This window comes from Rhagoletis zephyria, unplaced genomic scaffold (genome assembly GCF_001687245.7).
Source record: "Rhagoletis zephyria isolate East Lansing unplaced genomic scaffold, Rhagoletis_zephyria_1.1 Rzeph_scaffold_00984, whole genome shotgun sequence".
Taxonomy (NCBI): Eukaryota; Metazoa; Arthropoda; class Insecta; order Diptera; family Tephritidae; genus Rhagoletis; species Rhagoletis zephyria.
This window is the reverse complement of record NW_016158068.1, coordinates 113,483-139,968: the sequence shown is the minus strand read 5'-3', so window position 1 is coordinate 139,968 and position 26,486 is coordinate 113,483. Positions and strand designations below refer to the sequence as shown.

General features: G+C 33.5%; 2 protein-coding genes across 6 annotated transcripts in view; one reads left to right on the top strand and one right to left on the bottom strand.

Moving 5' to 3' along the window:
• Nucleotides 1-3,449: 3,449 nt before the first annotated feature.
• LOC108362308 (uncharacterized) lies at nucleotides 3,450-5,820 on the bottom strand. The gene is made up of 5 exons (XM_017615249.1): nucleotides 5,802-5,820; nucleotides 5,520-5,724; nucleotides 5,337-5,467; nucleotides 4,452-4,627; nucleotides 3,450-3,551 (listed from the first exon to the last, which is right to left on the bottom strand). The coding sequence occupies exons 1-5, from the start codon at nucleotides 5,818-5,820 to the stop codon at nucleotides 3,450-3,452; spliced, it is 633 nt and encodes a 210-aa protein (XP_017470738.1).
• Nucleotides 5,821-15,163: 9,343 nt separating this feature from the next.
• LOC108362307 (glutamate receptor ionotropic, kainate 3-like) overlaps nucleotides 15,164-26,486 on the top strand; it is a 114,678-nt gene continuing 103,355 nt past the window's right edge. For all 5 annotated transcript variants that reach the window (XR_001847444.1, XM_017615243.1, XM_017615242.1 and 2 more), the window contains exons 1-3: nucleotides 15,164-15,316; nucleotides 15,379-15,531; nucleotides 15,589-15,651. Coding sequence is in view for 4 of the 5 variants with exons in the window: in XM_017615243.1 (XP_017470732.1) it covers nucleotides 15,223-15,316; nucleotides 15,379-15,531; nucleotides 15,589-15,651 (310 nt within the window). In the remaining variant the exon portion in view is untranslated. The remainder of the gene's footprint in view (nucleotides 15,317-15,378; nucleotides 15,532-15,588; nucleotides 15,652-26,486) is intronic.

The window sequence follows — 26,486 nt, the reverse complement described above, 5'->3', positions numbered from 1 at the left end:
CTGTATGGCTGCCTACAATCGCACGAACGTAACAATGCTTTGCTCGATATAAAACAAAATCAGGGACGAGAGCAAATAAGTGGAAGAATTTTTCATTCTCTTTTGTTCCGCTGAGACGCTGCCTATCGAAATGAACTTCGCAATGCTTTGATCAATTTAAAAATTTGAATATTTTTCGACTCAAATATTTCGGAAGTGTTTCAATGAATCTTAAGTCTGTAAAGTTTGTGCAAAGTTTCAGATGTATAATTTGTCTCTGTACAATTTTTAGATCGCTGGGAATAAGTGTCTTGTTTTAGAACAATACATACACTAAAAAATTTGTATTTAAATTTGCGCATATTAAGATAGGTAACCAGTTTCCTCTCTTAATGAATGCAAATTTACACACTGTGTTAATTAAATTAAACACTGCTTGCTTACTTTTGCTTATCATATGTGTGGCGTAGAACAAATTTCAAATTTGTTTTTTGCGTTCTAAACATTTATTGTTAACAATTTCACAGTTTCCACATAAAATGTTTAAAATTTCCTCTAAAAAAATTTGTTTAAATTTACGCATATAAAGAGAGGTAACTAGTTTCCTCTCCAAGTGTGTGCAAAATTAAATACTGTCTGTTTACTTTTACATACCAAATTTGTCACGTAGAGAAAAACTACACACAAGGTGTTTAAAGTTGAGTAAATATGAGCACTTAGCATTAGCGCACACAAGGGGTGGGGTTGGGGTTCGAAGATTTAATTTGCCAACTTCGAATTCGTTCCACCAAAATGAGCTACACGATAAATACAAGTTCAGTTAAATTTTCGGTATTCGAAGTATTAAAAAATAAGAAACCAGAAATCGACGAAAATGAATATAAATGTGTAAAAATGTCATGGAATTATTTAATTTATTTATATTAAAATTCTTTTGTAAAATTTTGNGTTGGGGTTCGAAGATTTAATTTGCCAACTTCGAATTCGTTCCACCAAAATGAGCTACACGATAAATACAAGTTCAGTTAAATTTTCGGTATTCGAAGTATTAAAAAATAAGAAACCAGAAATCGACGAAAATGAATATAAATGTGTAAAAATGTCATGGAATTATTTAATTTATTTATATTAAAATTCTTTTGTAAAATTTTGTATTACCTTTGAAAGTTGAGTGCATCTTGTGTTTATAGAACTTTTTTTAAACAAGTAATTTTTAAGCAAAAAGCAAAACCGACCTCAATTCTCCTATAGAAATTTAGAAGTACCGTTAACTTTTTCATGATTTAATGATCGGAACTAAACCAAATTACGGGACGACCCTTAAGGTACCATCTTTCCGGTAAAAAAAGAATTATTAGAATCGGTTCACGCGGTCCAAAGCTATATATGGTGGTATACATCATAGTGGAATAATATAAAGTGTGCCAGATAGCAATGACATTCTATTCCGGTACACTTATTTGACAATTTATTATCAGAAAATTTTTTTTGATTTGACTTTCACGTTAACCCTTTTGAGTGAGAACTTATGTATTTTTATGTTTTGAATAAAAAACTAAAAAAAAATGCCAAGAAATTCTTGCCGTTTGTGCGAAAGCACACATAGCGTTGTAGTATTGATACTTTCAGTCCGGAAGGTTGAGGACCTAAGCCGAAATTGAACAGAGGTATGCAACAAAACCAAGGGTTAACGCCAGATTTGAAAAAAGGGAACACTAGAAATGAAAGAATAAATAAATAGTAACAAAATCAAATTTTGCTTTCAAATATGAAGACGTCAGTTAGCTGGTACACTTTATATTACTTCACTAGGGCATACATATGTAAAAGAAAAAAAATACTCCGAAGAATTGATAACCTCCCCTTTTTTGAAGCTGGTTGAAAATGTTTGATTTCTTTGTAAAATGTAATTTATGAAACTTTAAAAAGTTTATTTACTTATTACATAAAACTTGCATAAATGTATTTTAAAGAGCGTATTATCTGAAGCGAATTTTCAGTATTTTCTGATGATATATATTTAGAAGTATAAACCCCTCCCCAGCGTCCCCCATTATTATTATTATAACCATTTAAATTCGATACTTCTTTCTCGAAAACTCGCAATATTCAACACCGCTTAAGTTCTTTTATAACATTTGTTTTTCTTATTGACCATTCCAGTGTAAAATATTCCAATGGAGCTTTTCCAATTTCCAAAAATAAATCTGTTCTCAGGCATCACAAAGAGCTTATTACCACAAAAAGCTTATTATTAGTATGCCTAAACATTTTAAATATGCATACGTTTGAATGTATGTATGGACATAATAGAGGGCTGCATGAATTCATTCAAACTTCTAGCCAAACAGAGTACGGTAGATCTGAATATTTTACTTCACATACAAAACACTCAGCGTTTGGAATTTCGTAAGTTATGAAAATACATTTTGTTTTAAATTTTGCTACCTTTTTCTGCAAACAAGTTTGTTCGTATTGTAATAGGAGCGCAGAAATACATAAATACATACATATGAGTAGTCCACTTGCAAACAGCGTTATACTATTTTCAGACAGGCAGTTAATTGAGTCAATAAAGTTTTTAATTAAGCAATCTTTTTTTGTCTTTGACACACAATCAGCTGCTCGATTTAGGAGAGACTATCACCTGCCACAAAATAATTTTTTGTTAATTATAATGAATTTGTAAATTTGGTAAAATGGAGAACAATTCGTGTTTAAACGAACTTTTCCTGGCGTATGCTGCTAATTTACAACTTTTGCAGTCAGCGCAAGCTAATTACGACAGTGCACTAGCTTTATATAAAAAAAGAAAACAGCAAAACTTTATAATTTTGCAACATTTGCGAATACAGCAATTACTACCTTGCGGATTTTTACAGAGGAACGCTACTCAGAGATCCATCTGAAGTTGGTAAATGAAATTATAACAAATCAGTTACTTTCCTTTTATAGATGACACTTTATTTATTATAGAATCGGCTATCTTCTTTCTGGGAGATTAATTGCAATTGCAACGACGACCACTTCTTTGAGACGCACTTCCGCATGAACCACATCAGTTTTGACACTCTCTGTTGCTTTCTCAAAAATTTGCACAAAGCTTACACAAACTGGCGCAACGCGATTCCATTGCAAAAACATATTGCGATCGCTTTATTTACGCTGGGATCATCTGGGGAATACAGAGTGGTGTCGGAGCTTTTTGGTGTTGGAGTCTCGACTGTGTGCACAATTTTGTGGGAGTTCTGCGAAGAAGTCTGGCAAGCTTTGGCAGCGCAATATATAAAAAAGTTACCACCGACTCCGGAAACTTTAAATGGCTGTATTGATGGTTTCCACCGAATAGGCTTTCCACAATGCCTAGGAGCAATTGGTAAGGAAATAGAAAATTCAACTAATTTACATAAAAACAAAAATATATGCATATAGTTACATCTATACATGTTCAGATGGGTGTCACATTGAAGTTAAGCCGAATCCATCCGATGCAAGCGATTACCACAACTACAAAGGATGGTATTCCAATGTTCTACTAGCTGTAGTGGATTACAGGTAACACCAGTTTCATCCTGTTATTTTATAATAATAAGCATATATGATTTATAAATACAGATACCGTTTCTTATATGTGAACATTGGCGCCCCAGGATGATGCAATGATTCACAGATATACAATGCATCACTAATGAAGCAAGTAATGGAGGATGAATCACTGACGACCACTCAGAAAGAAATAGGTGGAGTACAAATGCCTGTATGTTTAATAGGAGATTCTGCGTTCCGATTTTCCACCTTTAATTACAAGCTCTCAAAATGTAGGCGAGTGGTAGAGAATGCCTTTGGCCACTTGAAAGGACGATTCCGTCGTGTTGGAAAAGGTATAGACAACCGAATTGGGAAGTCACCGATTATTATTAGAGCCTGCTGCGTTCTACATAATTTCTTAAATGAAATAAACGACACCATCAATGATATGTCGATGGAGAGATTGCAGGAGGTGAGCAGAAATCGCGAAAATCCGGAACTAACGGTAGTGATTGGAGACAATGAACCCTCAGCTGAAGAAATACGACAAGGACTATGTAATTATTTCAGTGAGTAATTTTTTTTTATTATTTTATTTTTTAATTTACAGTCAAAGACAAAAGTTTAAATAGAGAGAATTTTTCGCAATGTAATCCAAATTTTTTATTTTAATTTTTTTCGCTGACTTCATGACAATATAGTTCACACTACCACAAAAAACTTAAAAATAAAATTACTAAACTTTGTGCAAAACTCAGGAAAATTTAATACATTTGCAACTTTGTAATCAGATTTTTTAGAAAAATTCTAAGTATGCAGGTTTATAGCCCATTCAATTTTAGTACATATAACGAAGTGCGAGTTTAAAGTTACTAAAAATTCCCTTTGTTTTTTGGCTTTTTTTTGCGGACGGTGTAATTTTTTTCGAACTTAGACTTTCTTACTTGTTTTCGTTTAGGTTCGATCGCAGAAGCTGAGGTATTTGGCATTGGCGATGATGGCGATGGCAACGGTGGCGACGGTGAGGGCAGCGGTGTGGTCAGCAGTGAGGGAAGAGGTGATGGCAGAGGTGATGACAATGTTGAGGTCAGTGGCGATGGCTGCGATGCAGTATCGAATTCTGTTTGAAAGAAAACGCCAAACAATTATATAAATAAAACAAGTAATAATCCCCGAAAATCGGGGTGCTTCGTCTAAAAAATAAATTTTTTTTCTTTTTCCTAAAAAAACTGATACATTTTTTATGTAAGTATGTACATATACAGACTGCAGATTAACATCGCAAATGTTTGAACTTTTAATCCAAATTCATCAGGTGCAACTCCACTGAAATAAAGTGAATTTAACGATTCCGTAGGGAATGTGACTCCCACCTATGAATCTTCATCCACGTTATAATAAATATTTTCTTTTCCGGGCAAAATATTAACATTTTTTTATTAATTTCACAGGTTTACAAAAAAAAAGTTTCTGCATATGGAACCAAACCTCTATATCCCTATGTTATTCGACGCACTGAATACGAATCTGTTAGCTTCCATCACATCAGGCCCGAGGGCATCTCAAGGCCAAATTCAGAAGAATTGTGTTGACTTTTCAGATTCGCATTCAGCGCGTCGAATAACATAGAGATATAGAGGTTTGGTTCAATAGTGTTTCCGTGCTCGTGCGGAGTATTGTTGTATGTTCGTACTTAAACCAGCGCTTAAAGCAACTGTTAGGTCTCAAATTAACGATATCTGCAAGAAATTTATTGCGATTCGCTTTTAAATGGAAGTTTTTATAAAAGCACATTCACATTTTCAATAAAATCCCAATGGTATACGTACCGCCGATGCTTTCGAGTGTCAGCTCACTATATATGTCAGCCTTAAAGCCACCGATAATCTCGTGAACCCTTCCGTAAAGAGGCCATGTTGAGGGTGATCCCCCAGAAGGTCCCATTCCCAATTTCTCTTTCCTATAAGCAATTTCATTTTTAGTTTTTTTAGTATTACTTTATTTTTTCTTACCGGTACCGCTGCGTAAAGTTTGCCAACATTACTTGTACGTCCCGGGCGCTGTAGCTATGGCCCAACTTTGCCAGCTCCTTCACCATCTCCGCGTAGATGTGGCCATTCTTCCGTGCGCTGCGGAGATCAGCAACACGCTCTGCCCACAAGTCAAGAATGGCCACTTCGCCATCGGCAGCCCAAGCCAGCTTTTGCTTTTCAATTTTTTACCTAATCGAAATAAAACACATATGAGATTATTACTAAATTTGCACATAACCATTTTTTTGTATATTTACTCACCATCCAGATTATCCTGCATTGTAAGCGCTGTGGAATTGTTTTTTGTGTTTTGCTGTTTTCGAATCACAACAAGAAAATAATTTATTTATGTCAAACAGCTGATTGTCATTCGTCACTGAACACACCAAAACTAAGAAAACGAACTTAGCTAACAGAGTTGCATTGGGGTTTTGACTCGATTAAACATTCAATTAATTACCAATCGAGCAATTAAGAATTGCAAATTTTGTATGGCAAATCGATCTTAATTAGTGCATTCAGGGGCGCACCCAGGAATATATTTTGGGAGGGGTTTATACTTCTGAAGATTCGCTTCAGATAATAGGCTCTTTAAAATGCATTTATGCAAGTTTTATGTACAGTATGTAATAAATAAATAAACTTTTTAAAGTTTCATAAACTGTACTATATTTACATAAAATTAACAAAGAACTCAAACATTTTAAACCGACTTCAAAAAAGGGGGACTTTATTAATTCGTCAGAATATTTGTTCTTTTTACAACGCTTTTATCAACTTGCAATGTTGTGGCTCCAGAAACTTTCAATGTTGTGGATCCAGAAACTTTCAATGTTGTGTGTCCGACACCATAAAACCTTTGCTTTGAAAAGTTCCTATAAAAAAGCATAGTGCATAGCGCGACATCTGTAGTGAATAGGGCGAGGTAGATGGCATCTAGATGTCGCCCTATGTACTACCTTTGCTGAAGCTGAAATAGACGACACGCCATTTCTTTAAATAAAATTAATTGGTGCTCGTTTGTATGTACATACATATGTAAATGCATGTGTGTGCACCTTTCTATTAATATCGTTGAATTATTTTAATATCTATTGCAAAATTTTATTCAGACAGGACTAAAAAGTAGAAAATAAATAATATAAAAAAAACTTTTTAATATACAACGCTTTTATAAATGGACTAAAAAGTAGAAAATAATACTTCTCAGTCCCATAGAATTTGTTTTGATAACTTTTGATTTTGAAATTTTAGCAAAAGTCATTATAAACAATCTATGAAATTGAAAATGAAAAACGTGGNTATATTAAAGAGTTTTTTTATATTATTTATTTTATGTATACTACCACGTGAACCGATATCAATTTCTGTTTTTTTTTTTTTTCGGAAAGATGGTACCTCAAGGGTTGTCCCGTAATTTCGTTTAGATGCGATCATTGGATAATGAAAATATTAACGGTATTCCTAAATTTGTATATGAGAATTGAAGTTGGTTGTGTTTTTTGCTTAAAAATTACTTGTTTAATAAAATAATCTATAAAAACAAGATGCGCTAAACTTTCAAAAGTAATAAAAAAAAATTTAAAAAGAGTCTTAATAATCATTTTCCTCGATTTTTGGTCACTACGCTAAATTTTCGTCGCCAAAATTCTCAAAATGAAAAGCAGTTGGCCTAAAAGTATTCTGAATCGAAAAGTAATAACTGTAATGTGTAATCAGCAAAATCTGGCAGCATGAGGGGTATGTAACTAAATGTTGCATGTTGTTAGGCGTTCCTACTATTCTCACTAATAACTCACAAGAAATTTCTTAAATCCTTTGTAAAAATTTCCTAAATCTGTTTGCAGCTCTCAAGAAAAAAACGCTCGTATATTTGTTTCTTCAAGAAAATTTACAGCAAAAGGAAATTTATTTTTCAAGCAACAGAAATAATAAAAAAAATACTTCTTGTGACTTTTCTTGAGAGCTGGATTCTAAGCTTTAACATACAGTTTTCATTTAAGGTTATTAGCTTTAGGGGGGGTTTGAACCCCAAAACCCACCCCTTGTGTGCGCTGATGAGTGCATTAATTGAGAAAGTTTGGATAATTGATCGATTAACTGCCTGCCTGAAAATAGTATTATGTGATTTTATAATAGTAAGCCATAAATAAAACAAAACGTCTACAACAACAAGTAACATCCAAATTGTATATCTCTTTTTATTATCTGAAAATTTGGATAAATAAGAGCGTAATAACATTAAAAATCAAAATCGCAGTATGGTAGTTTTTGCAAATTTTATATATAGAAATTAAATATATCGAGTTTTGAAAGAGTAAATTTTATATAGCCAGCTTTTTTAAGCTTTTCACGTTCTCTCTTCCATGAAGGTTGGTCTGCTTCTTTTTTAAGACGTCTTCCACTAGGCACCGAAACTACCACGTTTTCTTGCAGTTTTCTAAGTTCATCAGAAGATGGAGACTTTTGAACTTGTATAAATACGTACAATAAATATTATAGCGACTTTTGAAAGTGTCTATATACATACAGTAAGTATTATAGCGACTTTTGCTAGAGTAGCTAACATTTGATGCTATTTTTTCAGAATATATAAGGATTTTGCACTGTATTGTTAGTGGACATGAAACTACTTTAAATACTGGTACGTTTAAACACCAAAAACTAAGAATCGAAAAAAATTTACATAGCGCACTTTGCAAGTGGACTACTCATATGTAAGTTTGTACAAATGTGCGTAGAAACAAGTAAGAGCAGCGCTGTCTTCCTCTATGCCGAAGGCTTCATACCTTTCATGAACATCTGAAAATTTTACTTTAACAGATTACTACATTTGAAAAAAAAATTATATATTCACAGCATACATAACATAGATAAAGGAGTTACATATATAAAAAATCATATCTAAACAATCAGAGGTATGGAAGATATCAAATAAAACACCTCTTTGAGGTAAAAGTTTCGAGTGACGAAAGCTGAACTAGAAACACAAAATTTATGATATCAATTTCGTGACGAAAATCATACGCATTTTTTAACTGCCTTTGAAACGTAGGGAAAATCTTTTTTATTCATACGAATCGTTGCAAATGTTCTGATTTTTATTTTTTGTTTCTAGCAGTAGACGGAATTTCGCAACGTTCCAAATAAATAAATAAAAGATTTTCCGTACGTTTCAAAGGCAGTTAAAAAATGCGTATGATTTTCGTGACGAAATTGATATCATAAATTTTGTGTTTCTAGTTCAGCTTTCGTCACTCGAAACTTTTACCCCAAAGAGGTGTTTTATTTGATATCAATTATTTTGGGGTAGCAAATTTAAAATCGATGAAAATACAAACAATAATCTAAATGTTTTATTTTTCTCAAATAAATTGCTAAAAATATTATCTAAATCTAAATTATGTATTCAAATCGATTTGTCCATTGAAACATATAATTTTTCGAATACGGAATAAAGCGAAAAATAATGATCACATCCTTTGTTTTCGAAAAAATTAAAAATAAAAAGAATTATGAGAAATGATAAAAACTTATCAACTTGGTACCAACTTTGGATAAAATTAACAACTGTATTCGTCTAATTGCCTGGTAGTTAAATTTTCGTTAAGATTTCTACCGGGTGTGCACGCATGTGCTTTTTTTAAGAAGTTTTACTTCTATCGCGTGTACGATGTTGCACTCGTGCTATTAAACTAATGCTTTTTTCTCAAGTAGTTTTGCTCAGTGGCAATTTATACATATATATGTAAGTAGTAGTGGCACATTGGGTGAACTAAATGCATTCAACCATACATATTTATGTACAACTGCAGGTAACGCGTCTTCCCAGGTAGGTCAAGTGCGGGTGATAAACCCATGTAGCATAGTTACATACTGTGTACATACCTGCAATTAAAATGGGGAAAAATGTTACAATTTCGGCATGTGACTGGAAAAAAACTCTAAAATACACACAAATTGTGGTTTCCAAGACATGTACGAATTGATTAGCACAGCTGCATCCTTCAACTTGTCAACTCGCGGGAAATTCCCCGATTTCCAGGGAATTTCGGTTTAAGTGGCAATCGGGGAATTAGAAATTTTTTTCGGGGAACTGGGTATGTTATTTTTATATTTTAAAGTAACCAAATTAGACGGACATGTTAATTTTTAACCATTTGACCCTTTTTGGAGCGATATTTTTTCAATTTGAATCGCAATATCGCCACAACAAGTTTCCAGATATAAGCTGTATGCCAGATGAAAGCTAAGATTTTGGGCTAGATTTGTGAAAATTTGGAATAAAATCGACTGGCCAGTTTTTGAGAAAATACCAGAAATGTATATTTTCAGCAGCCCGATTTTTAGTGTTCAGGCGGTAAAGTTATGACATATTTATATTTTATAAACAAAACAGATAGCGTTAGATAGCTAGTTTGAAGACCCTTCTACTGATATCCACATGAATGACATGGACTGACTAGTGCGGCCTCAGTTGTAGTTTAAAAAATTGCATTTTTTCGAATTTCAGGCAGCAGCCACGCCCACAAAGGCGTACGAATCAAAACATCCTGGAACAAAACCTTCTTAGTTTTTTTTTTTGTTTAATTCCTGAAAGTTTAAAAAAAATTAAATGATGGTACGTACAGACGACACATACATACCAAAGCATCTCGTAGTGGAGACACGAACCAAAACACATATACCTCTATATCTTTCCAACTAGTGGCCGGAACTTAATATTTAAGGTATCGTTTGAAAGGTATTGGCCTATAGAATAACACTAAATATGTTGGGTGTGCCCACATGCCCCCTTAAACCGGCAAAATCAAAAAAACGTTTTTTGTTTCGCAACACTTTAGCCTAATTTTTAAGAATCCGGTTAATCGCTTATGAAGCTTGAATACATTTTCTGGACACACGATATCTCAAACATGTCGATTGGACGTCTGGATAAAAACTTCCAAATCTCGTGTATATATAAGCGAGTCATTTCAGCATGCTACTGTGGCTGCTTTCGTCACTCGCGCGCACTGCCGTTCGCTGGGATACCTTATATAGCACCAATCCAGCAACCAGTGATTTGCACTGCTGTGTGATCGGTATGTAAACCGATAATACAATTTAATGGGTTTAGAATCTTACATAAAGGAGATATATCGCAATAACTGGTATTTGAACAGTCAGTGGTATAGGAGATAAAGCTTATACAGCATAGATTCTCAGTAGACTTTGTATTATTATTTATAAAATAGCTTACGAAATGTATCGGTTTTAGCTGTTCTAACAAAGGAGTTTTACAGTAAAACCCCACATCTGAACAATCAGTTGTATGAAGACAATAAATAGGTTATAGTGACCCGATCTTTCTTCATTTCACTGTAAACTTTCTGTTGATAATGAGTAAAAATAGTGCGAAATTTGTATGTTTCTAGCGGCATAAATGGGGAAGTTATAACAAAAAATCTCATATCCGGACAATCAGTTGTATGGAGGCTATAGGTTGTAGCGACACGATTTTCGCCATTTTCACTGTAAGTATTCTTTTGATAATGTGTGAAAATATTGCGAAATTTCATGTTCCCGGCTGCATAAATGGAGGAGTCATAACAAAAGATCGCATATCTGAATAATCAGTTGTATGGGAGCTATATGTAATAGTGACCCGATCTTTGTAATTTTAACTGTAAGTATTCTGTTAATAATGGGTGAAAATAGATTTATAACGAAAAATCTCATATCTGAACTATCAGTTGTATGAGAGATGTATATTTTAGTAACCCGATCTTTGTTATTTTCACTGTAAGTATTATGTTAATAATGAGTGAAAACTGTGCAAAATTACATTCCCTAGCTGCATAAATTGAGAAGTTATAACAAGCAAATAAAGAAGTATAAGTTCGGGCGAAACCGAACCCTACATGTATACCCGGCGCAGACATCAATTATCATCGTTTCAACTTTATCTGAATCACCTTTGCATGATAAGTAGGGATCTTTACCCGATTTCAAACGTTTTCGATAATATGCAGAGTTAGACTTAATAATATAATTGAACCTAGTTAGGTACAAATCGATTTAGTGGTTACCGAGGTACACCTTGGTAGTTATAAAGTGGGCGGTGCCACGCCAAATTCCTGAAAATCTACACTGAGGGAAAAAAATATTAAAATCAAGTAGAAACGTAATTGATCTTACTATAAACATCAACGAAAGTACTGTGTATTGGTAAATATTCAATTCAATTACGCGCATATTAAAATGACCGCGTTCGTACTAAAACTAAAACTAAAAAAAAAATTAATTTGCATGCTGCCTGCAGTGGAATTCGAACCCGACCATCTCCGGATATCAACAACTTGTGGCAAGCATCTTTGCGCACTCAGCTACATCCAGACATATAAATTTGCGTTCAAATGTTGAATACGCGATTTGTACTATGTATGTATGTTTGTGTTGTCACGGCTCTCAGAGCGGCGCTCTGCATGCTTGGGGTGCGTATGTACTAGAGGTTTACGCCGACAGGCTTTGCGGCGGCGGCGTGGTCAACTTCAAAAATAATCGGCGGCGGCGGCGACGCCGGCGCGTCTGTAAAGGCCGGCGCTACTGCCCAAAAGAGCCATGAGGCTACTAATCTTATCATGTCATCTCGTTAGCGTTAGGCATTCCTTATTAAATTAGTTTTAAATTTAAATATTGTTACTTCCTACTTGAATTAAAATTTTGAGTGCCTGGCGCTGATGGATAGGCGAACCGAAGAGGGTCTAACGCAAAGAAAGTTACTTGTGCAAATTGGGGTAACAACATCTCAAGTGACAGTTAATGCATGGTCGGGCATACCACAGGTCACGCATTGTGGACCACTGTTGTTTATTCTAAACTGTTGTTTATTCTATAAACGACTTGCCTAACTATTTTAATTTTGCAAACTGCCTGATGTTTGCAGATGATGTTNTAAAGAAAAAATACACAAGAAGATCAATTTGTTTTTGTTTTATCTCCAATAATCGAGGAGTTAGATGCAATAAGGGCACTTCTGTTAAAACTGCTTTCTGAGATATTATCGTTAAAGTCTTTTGGTGTGTGACAACTTTCTTGTTGTTGTAGTAATCTGTAAAAAAGGAATATTGTTGTGGTATTGAAAAAAATTGTTATATATTCTGTAGTAGTAGTTCCTTCAAGCGATGCGTTTCATGAAAACTTTGTACAAAATTCCTTAGGCGCCGAACGCCGCCGCCGCCGCCGCCGCGCCGATATTTTCGTAACTCGGCGGCGGCGCGTGAGTAATGACAAAAAACGGCGGCGGCGGCGGCGTGGCTCGGCGGCGTATACCTCTAGTATGTACACTTATATATACATACTCAGATGTGAACAGTCAAATACTTGCGTAATAAATTTTGTACGAAAATATTATTTTTAAATACGAACATTTTTAAACGATAATCAAATATAAAGGGTTACTTTTTACTATGCATTATTTCCCTCAGTGTATAGCAGTCTTATTTATTGTTAATAGATTGTTGTAACTATTAACTTGGAGTAAATTAGCGTCATCAGTTATTGAAATATCGGAAAACTCCGATATTCCTGAATCTACCGCTTAAGCATTGTTGTTTTTTTCATTTTTGCTAACAAACAAATCGTGGTACAAAGCTCAATAACACTATTTAAATAAATATGAATACGCCACAATAAAAATTGACAGTGGAATTTTTATTTTTTCTCTCAGACGTCAGGATTTATTTTAAAGGACTTTGTAGTTTGTTTTTGTTATTTAATGGCCTTATAACAATTATATTCAACAATTTTTATTGAGCTTGAGGCCGTTTGTAATTTTAAATATATGAAATAAAAGAGGAAATTTCTTTAGAATAAAAAAAAAATAAAGTTAAACGACCAAATTCGAGGATGTTATCGAGTTTATATAAGTCCTTAACATATCATTTTTTAAAAAACAAATATTGCGAAGTTTCAGGGATACAATTTTAAAAGGACATTTTCAATACTTACCAGTCCTTATGCAACACAAAAATTGAATCCGCTTAAATTCTACAGCATTTTCTCTTTAATTTGGAACCCATACTTCTTCTCTAAGGACATTTCACCGAATTTTGAAATCATTTTTGAATTACTGACGTCAGAGTGAAAAACTAAAAACGCTATTTTACTATATATGAATTTACTATCGCACGGTGTTATATCTATAACGAGCTAGGTCAGAACACCTACAAACGAAAAATCTCATATTTGAACAATCAGTTGTATGGGAGCTATAGGTTATAGTGGTCCGATTCTTCCGGTTCCGACAAATTATTAATACATTATAAAAATACACCCACATACCAAATTTCATCCGGATATCTCGAAAACTGAGAGACTAGATTGCATACAAACAGACGGACAGACGGACATGGCTAAATCGACTCAGCTCGACGTTCTGATCATTTATGTATACAATTTAATGGGTCTATCTCTTCTTATTCTGGTACTTACAAACATCGGACCAAAGTTATAATACCATTTCATGCTAATGAAAGGTATAAAAATATTTTTGGTTATTCATACAAAAAATGTTCATATATTTAAATTCAATTTATTTTCACTTTGTTTGAATATTGTAATGTAAAATTCAAAAAAAATTTAAGCCAAAATCATTCATTCGTTTTGTATATGAATAACTCATAAGCCGTTTTGAATNTTTAAATATATGAAATAAAAGAGGAAATTTCTTTAGAATAAAAAAAAAATAAAGTTAAACGACCAAATTCGAGGATGTTATCGAGTTTATATAAGTCCTTAACATATCATTTTTTAAAAAACAAATATTGCGAAGTTTCAGGGATACAATTTTAAAAGGACATTTTCAATACTTACCAGTCCTTATGCAACACAAAAATTGAATCCGCTTAAATTCTACAGCATTTTCTCTTTAATTTGGAACCCATACTTCTTCTCTAAGGACATTTCACCGAATTTTGAAATCATTTTTGAATTACTGACGTCAGAGTGAAAAACTAAAAACGCTATTTTACTATATATGAATTTACTATCGCACGGTGTTATATCTATAACGAGCTAGGTCAGAACACCTACAAACGAAAAATCTCATATTTGAACAATCAGTTGTATGGGAGCTATAGGTTATAGTGGTCCGATTCTTCCGGTTCCGACAAATTATTAATACATTATAAAAATACACCCACATACCAAATTTCATCCGGATATCTCGAAAACTGAGAGACTAGATTGCATACAAACAGACGGACAGACGGACATGGCTAAATCGACTCAGCTCGACGTTCTGATCATTTATGTATACAATTTAATGGGTCTATCTCTTCTTATTCTGGTACTTACAAACATCGGACCAAAGTTATAATACCATTTCATGCTAATGAAAGGTATAAAAATATTTTTGGTTATTCATACAAAAAATGTTCATATATTTAAATTCAATTTATTTTCACTTTGTTTGAATATTGTAATGTAAAATTCAAAAAAAATTTAAGCCAAAATCATTCATTCGTTTTGTATATGAATAACTCATAAGCCGTTTTGAATGAATTCATGCAGCCCTCTAGTACATTACAAAATACCATCGCAATGAACATTCTGCATGGAAAACGAGTTTTTGAGAATTTAAAATTTTAGTTGTCTCCGAGATCTCATTGTGCCTAGAATAGAGTATGTTCTTACATAAATGTTAAGTTATAAAATGTGGAAATATTCAATCCTTGCGCCATTGATTTTTATTTGTGCAATAAACGCATTGGCGTTGCAGCAAATTAACATCGGTAAAAAAACATGTTTTTAATTACTGTTTCAAAAATTACAAATTGTTATTACTTGTTACTAGGTGCATTATTCTACGAAAATGAATATGACCTGGAGCGAACTTTTATTGCAACTGTGGATAGTATTAACAATGAGAAGAAAGACAACTTTAAAATGTTGCCACTAATAAGACGCTTAAGTGAAACAGACGGGAGCATGCTACTACAACGCGAAGGTGGGAAAGTTATTTATAATAAAAACCGTAAATATGTACATATTTTTATCTGTCCAGCTTGCAATCTAATCGACAACGGAGTGGTTGCTATTTTCGGACCAAGTTCAAAAGCAGACAGCGGTGAGTGCGAGCTTTGTGTAATGCTTTGTAAAAGTAGAAGAAGTAAAGAAAAATATTTTTATAAGAGAAAAGAAGAAATCACTGGTCAACAGTGATTTTGGTGCAGCATTATTTTGCAATCTAGGACCTTACATATAATATATTACTTAACTAGAAACTAATTTTTTATCCTAAGTATAGTTTTTGGGATATCGGCGTATAACGGTTTCCGATTAGAGAAAAAAGATCGATCATAAAAATTTCTAATATTTGGATAATTCTTTAACCAATCAAAATAAAAAGTAGATCAAATGAAATCGCCACTAGACACGAATAAAGCGCGCTAGTGTTTTGACTGCTTAAGAAAAATTCGGCGAAGAAAGACGCGTAACCTAGTTGACGGCGAAGAAAGACGCGTTAACATTGATTTATACCTGGCCAAGGATTGTCACTTCAGCACCATTCCCTAAAAACTCTTTAGGGAATTTACACACTGTTACACCCGCAAACATAGTTGACCGCCAAAAAAAAAGTTTACTCGTCTTTCTTCGCCGTCAGCTATGTTAAGAGTATTTCTTCGCTGAAGTTTTTTTATGCGTCTGTTTTCGCGGTCAATTTTAGAGCTCGCGCCTTTATTCGTGTCTAGGGACGAAATGTCTTTAAATTTGTATCTTTCAATAATAATTCAATTTTATTTACAATTACACGTTTTCAAGATAAATACAAACAAAAGTGGGAAAATTTCCTATTTACATACACTATAAAAAATATATCGGAAAACGACTTTCGGAAATTTTTCTATATTTATAATCTTAAAGGAACATATTTATGAAAAAATTTAAGACAAATAAATAAATCCACACAAAAAAGTGAAAGTTATTCGCATGAGAATAAAGATACTAATTTTTTAATTGACCATACTTATTGTCTTTCTGGATGTAGTTTTGAAATTAACTTCAGTTTTGTGTATTAGCTGAAGTTAATACATTAGTGTGCACATTTTTTATAAGGTTCGGAGTGCCTATGCAATGAAAATAACAGAATAATCACTTTGATGACTGTTACTTCTGTTTTAATTCTATGACCCATCATCCGATGGGTGAGCAGTGACAGTGATTCCGAAGAAATAACGTCTACAATCCAAAACCTTTTCTCCCAAGAGGAATTAAATGAATCTGCAGAAGTATTGGCTTCTTGATTAAAAGAAAAAACTTGGTTAATGACAGGTACAAAAGTGAGATACTATCGTACAGGGGAGCACTACCTGCTACCATTTTTCCATTCGGAAAATGATATTGTTTTTTGCTGATGTGCAAGGGCCTTATTCTGGAAATGGGTCTTTCGGAATACGAGCCAACCGAATGACGTGTTTTGATAGACAGTTCTAAACGAAGCCTTAAGTGTGTCCTTTTTTAATTATGGATGAGTTGCACATTCAACAAAGATAAAATAAATTTATCAAAATAATTCACATGTGTTGGACAAAATTAAATATAATGAACAACAATGGAGCATTTGTGTTGATCTTAAAATATTTAACTTCCTATTAGGACAGCAAAGTAGATACACCAAATACCCGTGCTTATATTGTCTGTGAGACAGTTGCGCAAAGCACCAACATTGGGAAAAAAGAGATTGGTCCGTATGTGAAGCGACGGTGTTGGGAAAGCAGAATATCGTAAATACATTTGTACAATCGCCCGATTGTAATGAAGGAGCACCTTAATGCCCTCTCTGCACCTTTGCATAACTTTTCGTTATAACAAAAATAAAGTGAAAAAAGGAAAACCACCCCAAAATCAACCATCACCGCGCGCACACGGGAAAACGGCCACCGCAAAGTTCAGTTCAACGAAAAAAACATATACCTATTTCTATTTGCATATGTCCTTATATTTTAATTATCAATAAAAAATAGACTTTTTATAATGTCTTGATCAAAACGCGAGCGTGTTTCACTTGATTTGAAACGCAGTGGAAAGCCTTAGCCATGGGCGCTTCTCCCTTTGCTATAGTCCGTCTTCGCCATAAAGAAGGGCACCTATCAGGGCCGTAGCCAGGATTTTTTTTTTGGTGTTTTGGCAAATTTTTTTTTTAGTTTCGCTTCTATTTCAACATATTTTGATTAAAAGAAAAATACTGAAAAAAATAAAATTGTTCATAAAAACAGGGTTGAAATCTTGAAATTCCTGCCCGTAGTTTGTTTGTAAGTCAAATATGAGTGGCATTGCGCTACTATGATAGCACGGCCGAGTAATCATAGCCAACTTATGTACAGTAGTCGAAAAAATTACAGCCGAACCAAATTTTGACAAGTTTTAAAATATTATTTTTGTTGTTATTTAATTTCGGTTAGTTTTTTATAGTTCGTTCTTTACCAACATCCGTATAAATACAAGTTTAAAGGCACGATTGGGTATTTGCTAAAATTTGGTGTAAATCGTATCCCAATTGTTTGAACACCCAAAATATTTTTCACTATCCCAATCACGAAAATTGATTTATTGAAATTTTTCAATAGAACATCGCTTTATTGTACCAATCTTTTGAATGCAAAAATAAAAATTGTCCCACTTTTTTTTACCAATAGCCCAATATAAAAATTTACAAATCTGTACAAATGTACCAATCGAGTGACACTGCCTTAAAAATTTATGCAGTTAAAAAAAATTCTACAAATTTTCGTTAAAATTTCGAGTTTTTTAATTAAATTCTGAGTGTGCAGTTTTGTAGCCCATTGAATTCAAGTAGAATTAAGTACACGTTTCAAATGGCTAAAAATGTCGATTGGTTTTTTAGAATTTTTAAAAGTTCGAAATTTGTACGAAAGTTTGTTGAATTTTTTTTTTAATATTGCACAAATGAGTAGTCCACTTGCAAACAGCGTTATATGATTTTATAATAGTGAGCCATAATTTAAAAAAAACGTCTACAACAACAAGTAACATCCAAATTGTATATCTCTCTTTATTATCTGAAAATTTGGATAAACAAGAGCCTAATAACATTAAAAAACAATATGACAATGTGGTAGTTTTTGCAACTTTTATATACAAAAATTGAATATAGCGAGTTATGAAACAGGAACTTTTACATAGCTATCTTTTTTTGCTTTTCGCGTTCGCTCTTCCATGAAGATTGGTCTGCTTCTTTTTTACGACGCCTTCCACTAGGCACCGAAACTACCACGTGTTCTTGCAGTTTTCTGAGTTCATCAGAAGATGGAGATTTTTGAAAGTGTATAAATAAGTATTATAGCGACTTTTGCAATAGTAGTTAATATTTGATGCTATTTTTTCAGAAAATATAAAGATTTTGCACTGTATTGTTAGTGGACATGAAACTACTTTAAATACTGGTACGTTACTCGCCAAAAACTAAAAATCTAAAAAAAATTACATATCGCCTTTGCAAGTGGACTGCTCAAATTTGGAAACATGGATTTCCGCGCTTTGTTAAAGAACGAACTATATTTTTATTTAAAGATATAACAAAAGTTCAATAACAACAAATATAATACGTTAAAACTTGGCAAAAAGTGGTTCGGTGATACGGCCGTGGCACCTATGGACATATTTTCATAAATAAAACACAAGACTCGGTCGCTTAAGAGTGAAAATACATAAAATATCATTAAAACAAATCGTCGCAGCGCCAACAAAAACAGTCATGTGATTTTTTAAATTTTTTTACTGCATATTTTATTAACACTATGTATTGCCCACATTTCTGAATTTGTCGTTTTCTTATATCTCATTTGGTTTAGAACTGATCAAAAACAGCTATGTGCTCGCAGTACTAGAAATACTCTGAAAAAGCGGGTATATGCTTACTTGCTTATAACTGTTTTTGATGGTAGATGAGTGTGCTTTGATTTCGATGTAAAAAATAATTATAAACCAACTAAATACATACATACATATGTATGCACATACCACTTACACTACATAGATTCTACTATTTACTTTGATCGCTTGCAATTGGAATTCAACAAATAACAAAGGTAAAAAGTATGGAGGTAGACACCGTCCACTCTACATTAGAACAATCCACCGATGTATTCACCAATGGATTACATAAGTCGTATGCGACAGGCGAGGCCATCACATCCTTATAATGTTAATTATTTAGAGTATGCATATGAAATTATTTATTGTATATACAGTGAAAGCNGATGCTATTTTTTCAGAAAATATAAAGATTTTGCACTGTATTGTTAGTGGACATGAAACTACTTTAAATACTGGTACGTTACTCGCCAAAAACTAAAAATCTAAAAAAAATTACATATCGCCTTTGCAAGTGGACTGCTCAAATTTGGAAACATGGATTTCCGCGCTTTGTTAAAGAACGAACTATATTTTTATTTAAAGATATAACAAAAGTTCAATAACAACAAATATAATACGTTAAAACTTGGCAAAAAGTGGTTCGGTGATACGGCCGTGGCACCTATGGACATATTTTCATAAATAAAACACAAGACTCGGTCGCTTAAGAGTGAAAATACATAAAATATCATTAAAACAAATCGTCGCAGCGCCAACAAAAACAGTCATGTGATTTTTTAAATTTTTTTACTGCATATTTTATTAACACTATGTATTGCCCACATTTCTGAATTTGTCGTTTTCTTATATCTCATTTGGTTTAGAACTGATCAAAAACAGCTATGTGCTCGCAGTACTAGAAATACTCTGAAAAAGCGGGTATATGCTTACTTGCTTATAACTGTTTTTGATGGTAGATGAGTGTGCTTTGATTTCGATGTAAAAAATAATTATAAACCAACTAAATACATACATACATATGTATGCACATACCACTTACACTACATAGATTCTACTATTTACTTTGATCGCTTGCAATTGGAATTCAACAAATAACAAAGGTAAAAAGTATGGAGGTAGACACCGTCCACTCTACATTAGAACAATCCACCGATGTATTCACCAATGGATTACATAAGTCGTATGCGACAGGCGAGGCCATCACATCCTTATAATGTTAATTATTTAGAGTATGCATATGAAATTATTTATTGTATATACAGTGAAAGCTCCCATAAGCGGACACCGATGGTCGCCTACTTTTTGTCCGCCTATGAGAGATGTCCGCTTATGGAAATTTTGGAAAAATTAAAATTTAAATTCAAATTTAAAAAATGGAAATTGCGGGTTTCTAAATTAAAATAGTTTTTGTTCTTCAATAGACAGAAAAAGGGTGAACTAATTACAAATTCAAAATTTATAGCGTTTTCTTTCCTTCCAACAAATCCCATTGCCCATTGGCAACGAAAAGGCAACACTGTTTCTATAAAAGAAAATATCTTTGAATATGGACTATGTTCTTGTGTGGACACATACTTTGTACAAACCATGAAATTGCCAGAGATGCGAACTGTTTTTTCAGTCAGCGTATTAACTTGACCCAATGCACTTTTTCAAAGTTTGGAAAAAAAAACAAAATTGTCCGCTTGTTAGAGCTTCGCGTCCGCTTATGGGAGATTTTTTCTCATAAATGAACATTTTTGAGTGTCCGCGTGCGTTTATTGGAAAGTCCATGTATGGGAGAGCATTTTTTATGGAAAAAAACCAAAAATTGTTCGTTTCCAGGAATGTGTCCGCTTATAGGAGATGTCCGCTTATTAGAACGTCCGTCTATGAGAGCTTTCACTGCATGAGCTTTCATTGGATATCACCTATCCAAACTTTGAAAAACCAGTTCGTATCTCTGGCAATTTCATGGTTTGTACAAAGTATGTGTCCACTCATAACTTTGCATTAATTTTTTTTACAAAAATCCAATAAAAACGTTTCTGACCATTTTTCATTACATAACAGGAGCAACGAGCAGTTCAATAATCGAGTCCTCAACTTCTATACATTGCATCTAGGCCTAACGGCAGTATTATGTACAAATTGCATACGATTCCATACCGCCAAAAGCAAATTTAAATCGTGTATAAAAACAGCTACATACATATGTGCTTTAAAGGGGCGCAAATGTTGATCACGTCGCAATTGGTAAAAAAATGTGATTTCTTTTCCTGAATCAATAGCATATTTTTAATATAATTTTTCTTTCAATACGCATCTTGCAAAATATTACCTATTGGCACCAGGAATCAGTTTTTTGCTCTCCTGAAAAGTTATTAAAAAACACATACCTGTTCTTATTGGCGCAGCTACGAAATACAAAGACAGTTACCTGCAAAACAATTACTTATATAAAAAACAAAAAAAAAACTCAAAAATTTAAAGTTTGTGCACCCGACAAAAATGAAAAACAAGCAATACAAGAAAACCAAGCCGAAATTCTCCATTGCCAAGGAAAATTTGATGAGCATCAAACAGGAGCACTGCCAAAAGTAGAATCTTGGTCAGCAGCAGCAACATTATGCGAAGTGGTCTGCACCAGCAAAATCACCTAAAGAACCTTCTGAGGCAACAACTACAGAGTAATAAAGAGCGGAAAAACCAAAGGGAAGTAGAAAAGACAATAGAGATTTTCATATAGATACTAAACAATTTTTAAACCCCTTACAAACCTACATAAAGTCAGCTATATTGCTACAATAAAAAATATAAACGAAGGACAGCTTACCCACTAAGCGCCTAAGGGCCGTTTTCTCAAGTAACTTGTACCTTTGTTTTTCGATTTGACGTAAATAGGACATATTCTTAAATTTATGACTTCCGGAACTTTATTCACATCATTGGCTTCAAACCGATTTAAAGCTATCTGTGAATAACTAACTTTTATTAAAACTTTACTGAAGGTCTAACTAAGTTACACAATTGCTTAACACATTGTGCAAGCGCTCCTTCCAGCATATTTCTGGGGTTATATGAACAATTGTGGAGTTTTAATGAGACTGCCTCGATTCTCTCGACATTGCATTGCCCTTTGATAACTGTGTCAACTTCTATAAATTAAGTTTTAAAAGAATATAATAATGTTTCTTTTTAGCTTAAAACTTTCAACGTGGGAATTGACCGAAGTCAAGTGTTTAACATGTTTTTATACTCATTATTATAAAATACCACATTTGGTGTGAACATTGGGGTAAAGTAAACAATTGCGGTTTTTGTTACTAAATTTATTAAGTCTAACTGAATCTTGTATATTATAACTTGATAAGGTTTAAGTTTTGTTATAACTCGAATTCTCTGAATTGTGGATAATCGTGTTCCGATTTTTTTTTCAATTGAACGAAATGATGTTTTTAATGATTAGCTTACTCCGTTAATTCAAGCAGAAGGAATCCATCCATTGATTTTTGGAGAGAAATTAGAAGTTTTTGGTATCTTTATTTAAATTTCATTTTTGACCTCGAAAATGTTGGATTTTCAACCAATTTGTTCAACATTATTTTTTGAGCCGCCATTTCCAACGCGAATATAACGGACAAATTAAAAGCCAGTACCATGAAATTTAAACCTCATAACTGTACATCTATTGTCTAACGACCTGCATTGAAATTGTTTAATACATTTTAACAATTGCTGTACAGGAATTGCTGGAACGCGTACCGATTTACAGTGAACCATACTTATTTGAGCGCTCAACCCGCCAGCGTTCCAATTGAGCAATTGTCCAGTGCAGCCGGCCTTATTAAAACACTGTATGCACTCGTACAATGTTCTAATAATATAAAAAATTTTTAAGTAATAAAAACGATGACTTCAGTTGCTTATAGCTTATTTAATGTTATTCCTAACATTCGCATTCGCACATTCGCATTCCGAAAATTCGCAGCCATACACATATTAAGCAAGTGAACCCAGCAGCAAATTTACCATTTTCTAAACATATATATTTACGCTCGAACCAATTTGAAAAATATATATTTAAATATACATAAAAAACCAAAATAATTAATAAAAACAGTAGAAAAATTCACGGGTCACAAATATGCATACATTTAAATACATACAGTCCACAAATACACCTAATTCCTAATCCAAGAGCCTCATTTACGTAGGAAAATATTCGAATATAAATAAATCTTCTTTAGATCCAAAATGCCAACTAAACAAAACTCCAAAAGTATTTCCAAAATCCCAATTAAATCAACTCCCGCCAAAGTACTTGAAAATATTCAGACTTCTACCGAAGCAAGAAACTCAGAAAGAAGAAAATATCATGACCCGTGAGCGCAAAAATTTAATATTGAAAATAATTGCTTCATGAGATATTGTGCCAGACTCATCCCGTCTCCCATAGAGGAATTCATATAGTCGGCTCTCGAAATTAAAGATAAAACAATAGAAAATTTGTGGGCGTGGCATATGACTCACTTTTCTTAAAGGATGATGAAGACCTTCCAAATGATTTTTTGGCGTTGGCGTTTAGTATTGATACTTATGAAATGACTAAAGCGAAGATCTTAGACCTACTCAAATTGATCCAGATGAAAATCCTCACATGCTTCTGCAACTCCCGCACGGTGATTTTCCACGGCGGTTATGATGAATGCCAATCTTTTCGAGATATGTTTACAGCCGTCTACATAAGCCACCCCCCAATTATAATCCGCTAAAAATTATATATCCCCGGTATAAAACATAAGGGCAAGCCGGTCAAATCGTCAAGCAATTCCCCCTTAGCGACGAGAATTTCGATCTGACATGGCAAGCATTAAGCGAGCGTTACGAAAATAAACGCATACTAGTGGATAACCAAATCCAAGTTCTAATTAATCTTCCTAGTGTTCACGACACGACAATTCATTATATCTTTTTTATTTTAAAATTCAACTAATTTTCCATGTAAATTATTAAATAACTAATACTAATTACCAGAGACCCTAAATAACTGTTATGATTTCTTTTTGAGGTGGAAAACGTTGGCCGTAGGACAGTAAAAAAATTGTATGTTACTTTATAAGTGTTATTCCCAAAACTAAAATTTTTTCGTTGGTCATAACTTTTGTTTTCGACCATTTTGCTTTTAAAAATAAACTGCTTTATAAATCCAAAATTTTTATTAAAATGTCACTTTATAGAGCTTTATAAACCTATTTTATTTTTTATGAATAAGGCCTTTAGCTTATAAAAAATTCAAAATTCACTTTTTGATTAATAAGATGGATTTCATCGAATTACAACTCCCAACATTGTTTTATGAAAAGAAATTATTAGTCACGGGTCCTCCCATACCCCATTTTAGAGAGGTCATGAGCCGCCGTTTACAAAAATGCAACTCCCAACTGCCTTACAAAAATGGGGAAAAATGTAAAGTTTCGCTTGTTTTGAGTATATGAAGGCACTGACTTGAGCTTTTCCGTGTTGCCGGAGAAGAGGCCATAAAGGAAAGCCATTCCGAAACTTTTGCAAATTGTTTTTTTTGGATAAAACGGTATTAGTATATTCACCAAAAAAACCTACAAATATGAGTCCATAACGAGCCGTATGAATAATTTGTGCCTCTAAATGTTAACTGAGAAGACGTAGACCCGTATGCCGTGATGTTCGCTCACTTCAACGATTACAACGAAATGATGTTCGAACTAGGGATGGGTAAATTCGATATTCGAAGCTTCGATGTTCGAATTTTATTCGAATTTTAGCTCCAAAATGGCGAATTTTTGAAATCGAACTTTGTGTTGCCAAAATTCGAACAAAATCGAATTTTTCTAGAAAAAAATCGAATTTCATCTTTATTTCTAAAACAAGTAAGAAAGTCTAAGTTCGGGCGGAGCCGAACATTAAATACCCGGCGCAAGTATTTTTTCACCTTTCCGAAGGCTACCGTTACATGGTAAGCCGGGGTGTATCAATTTTGAGTAAATTAGCGTCTTTAAATTTCGAAATATTGAAGCTTTAAGCATTTCTGAAATTTACCGTTATATGAAAAGCGGCCGTAATTTTAGTCCGATTTCAATCATTTTCAACAATTTACTTTTATGTGGCAAGCACAATAACCACACCGAGTTTGGTACAAATTGGTATAACGGTTACCGAGATACATATATGTGATCATAAGTGGGCGGTGCCCCACCCATTTTCCAAAATTTTATCATAAGCATATTTCCTGGTAAAGAATTGTTGCAACCATCAATTTTGAATAAATAGCTTTAATATTTACTGATTTATAGAAGAGTTTGTATTTCTTTAAATTACCGTTATATGGGATGTGGGCGTGGTTCTTGTCCGATTTTAAAAATTGTCGGTCATTTGGTACACTTTACCAAGGTCAATAACTGTGCCAAGTTTGGAAGAAATTGGTGCAGCGGTTACCAAGATATACACATGTAACCATAAGTGNAACTTTGTGTTGCCAAAATTCGAACAAAATCGAATTTTTCTAGAAAAAAATCGAATTTCATCTTTATTTCTAAAACAAGTAAGAAAGTCTAAGTTCGGGCGGAGCCGAACATTAAATACCCGGCGCAAGTATTAAATATATGTTTTTCACCTTTCCGAAAGCTACCGCTACATGATAAGCCGGGGTGTATACATTTTAAGTAAATTAGCGTCCTTAAATTTCGAAATATTGAAATTTCAAGCATTTCTGAAATTTACCGTTATATGAAAAGCGGCCTCAATTTTAGTCCGATTTCAACAATTTTCAACGGTTTGCTTTTATGTGGCAAGCACAATAACCATACCGAGTTTGGTACAAATTGCTAGAACGGTTAGCGAGATACATATATATGATCATAAGTGGGCGGTGCCCCACCCATTTTCCAAAATTTTATCATAAGCATATTTCCTGGTAAAGAATTGTTGCAACCATCAATTTTGAATAAATAGCTTTAATATTTACTGATTTATAGAAGAGTTTGTATTTCTTTAAATTACCGTTATATGGGATGTGGGCGTGGTTCTTGTCCGATTTTAAAAATTTTC

Bases quoted from the DNA above. Each gene is read 5' to 3' on its own strand.
- LOC108362308 (XM_017615249.1), bottom strand. The intron at 5,468-5,519 runs GTAAGAAAAAAT...AATTGCTTATAG, and splicing joins AACTTTACGCAGCGGTACCG to GAAAGAGAAATTGGGAATGG. The intron at 4,628-5,336 runs GTACGTATACCA...TCTTTCAAACAG, and splicing joins GACACTCGAAAGCATCGGCG to AATTCGATACTGCATCGCAG.